This window comes from Mustela erminea, chromosome 18, assembly GCF_009829155.1.
Source record: "Mustela erminea isolate mMusErm1 chromosome 18, mMusErm1.Pri, whole genome shotgun sequence".
Classification (NCBI taxonomy): domain Eukaryota; kingdom Metazoa; phylum Chordata; class Mammalia; order Carnivora; family Mustelidae; genus Mustela; species Mustela erminea.
The window spans coordinates 39,367,569-39,373,568 of NC_045631.1; the positions used below are offsets into that span (position 1 = coordinate 39,367,569).

At 48.5% G+C, this 6,000-nt stretch overlaps 1 protein-coding gene across 1 annotated transcript; it reads left to right on the top strand.

The window, feature by feature from the left end:
- Positions 1-817: 817 nt before the first annotated feature.
- On the top strand, positions 818-5,562 carry RPL19 (ribosomal protein L19). The gene is made up of 6 exons (XM_032322900.1): positions 818-938; positions 1,860-1,966; positions 3,630-3,752; positions 4,378-4,498; positions 4,895-5,005; positions 5,357-5,562. The coding sequence occupies exons 1-6, from the start codon at positions 934-936 to the stop codon at positions 5,478-5,480; spliced, it is 591 nt and encodes a 196-aa protein (XP_032178791.1). The 5' UTR covers positions 818-933; the 3' UTR covers positions 5,481-5,562.
- Positions 5,563-6,000: the final 438 nt, after the last annotated feature.

The window sequence follows — 6,000 nt, forward strand, 5'->3', positions numbered from 1 at the left end:
CTGTGGTGCACATACAGCGAGAACCAAACAAGACTGGTTCCTGTCACCAAGGAGCTTGTCTTAACATCCTCTTTGCAAGTTAATCCATGTGGTCTTCACAAAAGATGACAGGAATATTAGGATTAGGTACACTTTTCAAAGGAGTGGACTGCACCGCTAAGAGATTAAGGACCACAGTGGCGCAAAAACATAAACTATGGCGAGCTATAGGTCGCCAGGGATTCCCAGTGTACGGGGAGAGTGACTAAAAGGTTGCTCTTTTTTTTTTTTTTTTTTTTAAAGATTTATTTATTAATTTGACAGAGAGAAATCACAAGTAGACGGAGAGGCAGCCAGAGAGAGAGAGAGAGGGAAGCAGGCTCTCCGCTGAGCAGAGAGCCCGATGTGGGACTCGATCCCAGGACTCTGAGATCATGACCTGAGCCGAAGGCAGCAGCTTAACCCACTGAGCCACCCAGGCGCCCTAAAAGGTTGCTCTTGACTGATATCTCCCCTCGTTGTCTTCTCTTACTCAATTCACTAATACTTTTTCGCTAAGGAACATCACCCCAGAGAATCCACACAGCCCCCAGCCTAGGCCACTCCAGCAAAACTACGCCGAGCCTGCGCCATCCAGCCGTGACTTCCGGCTTCCACTACCCACGTGATCAGATCCCCTTGCTGCGCATGCCCAGTAGGAAGTCGGACTATACCACTTTGTCCCACCGAAAGGCTCTATTTCTACATCTTTTGAGTTTAAAAACGATTCCCGAGATTAGGATTATATTGCTCGGCCTTCACAGAGAATAAGAGTAAGTTTATCGTGGTAGGGGATGCCAGGATGGGCGGGGAATACGGGTGAGAGCGGAGCAGGGGATGGGCTCTCCCCTTCACAGATAATGGGAGGATCCCCGGCCGAGGGAGGTCTTTCCTTTCAGCGCTGCGGCCGCAGCCATGAGGTGAGGGCGAGTGGGCCTCTGATTTTGGTTGATCCGCGGTGCCAGCGGACGGCAGGACTTGCTTCCGTGGCTCCGGGTGGGAGAGATGAGGTGGAGGCAGCCCTGACGCAGCTAGTCCCGAAGCTTGGGGTGGGCCGGAGCGCCCTAGGCCCCGGGGGAGTGGGGCCGGGCATGGCGGGGAGGGACGTCCCGAGAACGCTAGGCCGCGGGCAGAATGGGCCCCGCGCCCCATATGGTTCGCGAACGACTTTTGCGCGGACAGTGGAAGGGCCGCGGCGGGGTCTAGGCTGTGGCCCCCTTACTCGCTGGGCGCCCCGGAACGGAGCCGACCTCTGCTTCCATGTGACGTAGTAGGCCTCGGGCCTCAGACTGCTTAGAGTGAGGCGATCCCTAGCACTTTAACGCCTTCCGCCCCGTGGACGGTTCCTAAGAAAACCAGGCTAGCGGAATGTAAGTTTGTTAAGAAAATTCTAAGGCTAGCTGAATGTAAGTTTATTACTGAAAGAAGACGAGGAAAACGAGCCCACGAAGCAAAGGATTAGAGAGCAAATCAGACCCTCTGGCCTCGGATTCTTAGACCTCAGTCTCAGTGCCAGAAAGGGCGTAAGGCCCCTTTTCGTCCAGTTTTATCCATTAGCCTCATTTTGTAGAGGAGAAAACTGAGGCGGAGAAGTTAGGCATAGCTTGGACTTTGTTCTCTTTCCAGGGCGGCCAGTTGCCCCTGCAAGGAACGCACAGCACAAAAATCTTGCTATAGGAAAGCCTCTTAATATGGGGATGGAGGGCAGGATGTTGTCCTAAATCACTTGAGCGCTTACACGCATCCAGTTCCTGTGTTCTATTTTTCACATCATTAAAAGATTGGAAGGTATTGCTAGGAAGGGGCTTCCAGGGCTTGATAATGTTTTCTGTTTGTCACAGTATGCTCAGGCTTCAGAAGAGGCTTGCCTCCAGTGTCCTCCGCTGTGGCAAAAAGAAGGTCTGGTTGGACCCCAATGAGACCAATGAAATCGCCAATGCCAATTCCCGTGAGTTCTTCACCCTATTGCTTATGAGATGAAAGATGTCACGATTTTATTGACTTAACAACTCTACAAAAGCTCATAGTTTGGGGTCTTCTAAAATGGAGGGTCCCAGAAATATGGTAGAGGTTCTCTATGTGCCATTTGCCAAAATGACAGGATGAAAGTTAATGAAACAAGTTTTGTATTAATGATTATTGCTAACATGGATATTGTTTTGTAACTACGTGAAGGATTTATGAGGAGATGGTACAGGGACTGGGAGTAGAGATGGCCAAGGAAATGCCGAAAGGTGGTCTGGGAAGACCTGGGACCTAGGGCTTTAGTAAAAAGGCCTCTTGGCACACAGTTTTTCAGGGCAGTTAAACAGATGTTAGTAATGCAGATAGCGACATCTCTACATTACTTCCATGTAATGTTACACAGAAAAAGGTTCAGTCATCTTTGTTAAAGATAATAAGACAGGCTTTATTCGGGACCATTCCCACATGTGTAGGGACCACTGCCCTGGAATTTTACAGTGGGGGTGGGGGGGGGTGGCAGATGTTGCACTCCAGTCTAAGCATAGCATGGGCAAGTGGGAATTTATGGCCAAGGTGGATGGTATGAGGGATAGAAGATGACTAAGAGGGGGTGGGGCAGGGGTGGTGGGATTCTGGCTAGACCTAACAGGATTGTTGCTAAAGATAGGCTGGGATGGTCAGACATCACCTGGGGAATGTTGGTGGATGGGGAACCTAATCTTTTATCAAAGGTAGGGGCTTGTGCTTGACGTAAGCAGGGTTCTTACAACGGCTAGAATTTTTTTTTTTTTTAAGATTTTGTTTATTCATTTGATAGATCATAAGTAGGCAGAGCAGCAGGCAGAGGGTGGGGGAAGCAGGCTCCCTGATGGGCAGAGAGCCAGATGCAGGGCTAGATCCCAGGACTCTGAGGTCATGACCTGAGCCGAAGGCAGAGGCTCAACACAATGAGCCAGTCAGGCACCCCCAAAGATTAGAATTTAGAAGGACATGTACAGATGGGTCTAGGAGGTTGTTCACGAGCCTGATGAAACGCTTGGTCAAGCAAAGAATGTTGGTCCGTATCAAGGAATTTCTTAGCTAGTTTTTTTTTTTTTTTTTTTTAAGATTTTATTTATTTATTTGACACACAGAGATCACAAGTAGGCAGAGCAGCAGGCAAGAGACAGAGGAGAAGCAGGCTCCCCACTGAGCAGAGAGCCCAATGTGGGGCTTGATCCCAGGACCCTGCGATCACGACCCGAGCCGAAGGCAGAGGCTTTAACCCACTGAGCCACCAAGGCGCCCCTTCTTAGCTAGTTTTAATTTGTGACATTGTAACATGTGCTCAGAATATCCTAATCTTGTTTTAGACCAGGAGCTAATAGGTGAGACAGGATTTGAAGGACGAGGCCATACCTGTAAATTCTTGATCACACATCCTCAGATACATAAATTTGAGTGTGCTGTAAAACATGTAGAAAAATTAGAAGTTTTTTGTTTTTTAGCAAAAGAGAAATAAGCAGAAGTTCCAATATTTGTAGCATTTTTGAGACCACTGGGCCAGGGATGTAAGTGATGTTTCTGGCCTGTCTTGTTCGGACTCTGGGTTATGGCATTTGGGAGCTAGGCCCTACCCACTGACTATAGATACATTATTTTCCCAGGTCAGCAGATCCGAAAACTGATAAAAGATGGGCTGATCATCCGGAAGCCTGTGACTGTCCATTCCCGGGCTCGGTGCCGGAAGAACACTTTGGCCCGCCGGAAGGGCAGGCATATGGGTATTGGTAAGTGTGTCTTCCCTTTTCTCTAAGACTTAAATTAGAGTTGCCTAAGTCTAGACTGGGATATATCCAGGATCTTTTCTTTCCATTTTGTCTTCTCATAAGGCCTCTTCTTATTCCAAAATATTACACGTATTTTCTCTGTGTACCAACTCAGAAAGTTGACCCTAGTGTTGGAGTTGAAGGTATTGGTAGAAAGAGGTCACATTTATTAAATACCTACACTATGCCAAGGATTCTACTGGGTACTTGAAAATGTGGTCCAGTAAGTCCTAAGACCACTTTCTAGGGTTAAGATGATTTAGGGAGATGAAGGTCACAGATTTAAAGCCTCTTCTAGCTTCCCATAATGCCATGCTGCACACCCTGTCCTGGGCACATTCTGCATGAAGTGGAGTAATTGCCTTGTTGGTGCTGCTTTAAAATGAACAAATGAAAGAAATGCTTAGGGTCATCATCTGTAAAATGAAAATATGCTACTGAAAATGAGATCAAGCACTTGGCACATGACAGCAAATTGTTAGGTGTTGAAGAAATTGGCAGCTGACCTTGTGACCAAGCAGCTGGCTCTTGTAACTGACTCAAGACCCAGTGGCGCTGCAGTGGGCTTAACTCCCCTTCCTTGCAGGTAAGAGGAAAGGTACTGCCAATGCTCGAATGCCAGAGAAGGTAACCTGGATGAGGAGGATGAGAATTCTGCGCCGGCTGCTCAGAAGATACCGTGAATCTAAGAAGATTGATCGCCACATGTAAGCACACCCTCTTCTTATGGCACGGAGACCCATTTGGTGCTTTGACAGCTTGTTCTCTGCACAGACTCACCAACTGTCTCATTGGCCTTGGGGAGGGAGCCATGTGTCTTAGGCCTTTCAAAGAAAGTTGTTCCATTCTGTCCTGTGTCTTCTCTCCGTCTCCCTCCCCGCCAAATCCATGTACAATATCAGGATAGCCCAAGAATTGAACTTAACTTGCCAGGCAAGCTCTTTCTGGAAATTGCAGGAAGAGTCTTGGTTTGGGGGAAACCGTCCCCGCAGAATAGAGGAGAGGAACCCTGCATCCTTAGGGACCTTATGTAGAGGGGCAGATGCCGGGCCAGCTTCTGCTCACATTGCTGAGCAGAGCCTCTGAACCTTTCTATCCTGCAGGTATCACAGCCTGTACCTGAAAGTGAAGGGTAACGTGTTCAAAAACAAGCGGATTCTCATGGAACACATCCACAAACTGAAGGCAGACAAGGCTCGCAAGAAGCTTCTGGCGTAAGTTTATTCAGAAATTGGCCTCTGTCATGGGGGCAGGATCTTTGATCTCGATTATAAGGGTTGTTCTGAGACCTTTAAAATACACTGCTGCCTGATTCTGACTTGCACGCAGTCTGTCCAGGTAAGAGCTGTTGAGTTAGAAATCCCTGCTCCTCTGTGCGGTACACCACTTACCCTCATTGCAGGGTGGGGACTGTGGCTTAGTTGAAGCAGGAGCGCATGGTGGACCCAAGTGACTCATTCCTCAAGCTGACTAAACTCAGTGGGAGGGGTCTGGCCATGTGTTTCTGTCTTCCCAGCAGCTCGTTTATTCTCAAACTGACCCATCTTCCCTTTTCCATCATCCAGTGACCAGGCTGAGGCCCGCAGATCAAAGACCAAGGAGGCTCGCAAGCGCCGTGAAGAGCGGCTCCAGGCCAAGAAGGAGGAAATCATCAAGACTCTGTCCAAGGAGGAAGAGACCAAGAAATAAAACTCCCTCTCTTTTGTCTGTACATAGTGGCCTCGGCAATAAGACAGATCAGTTATTCAATAAAACAAACTTTTATCTGCCTCTCTGCTTCCGAAGTTTCTGGCTGCTTGGTGGGTCTTCACTATTGGAAGGATTAAAACTGACTGCACACTGAGGATTGGGGCACAGGCCCTTTGTGGGATGCCTGTTCGTGTCCTCCTTGGCTCCTGGCCTCTGGTTGTGCTTGTGTGCATTTATGGGAGTGATGGGGTTTCTTACCTTGTTTTAGTTGGGTATAGGGCTGATCTGAAGGGAGGGAAAGAAGGACTTCTCAAGTCTCCAAAATCCTGTGCTTCAGAACTGCCGGGGTGGCTCATACAGTTAGGCATTTGGCTTTGGCTTGCGTCATGATCCCACAGTCTCGGGATCAAGTCCTGCCTCAGGCTCCCTGCTCTGTGGGGAATCTGTCTCTACCTCTGACCCTTTCCCCTCTGGTTAGCTCGGGCTCTCTACCCCAAATAAAATCTTAAGCAGAAACCCT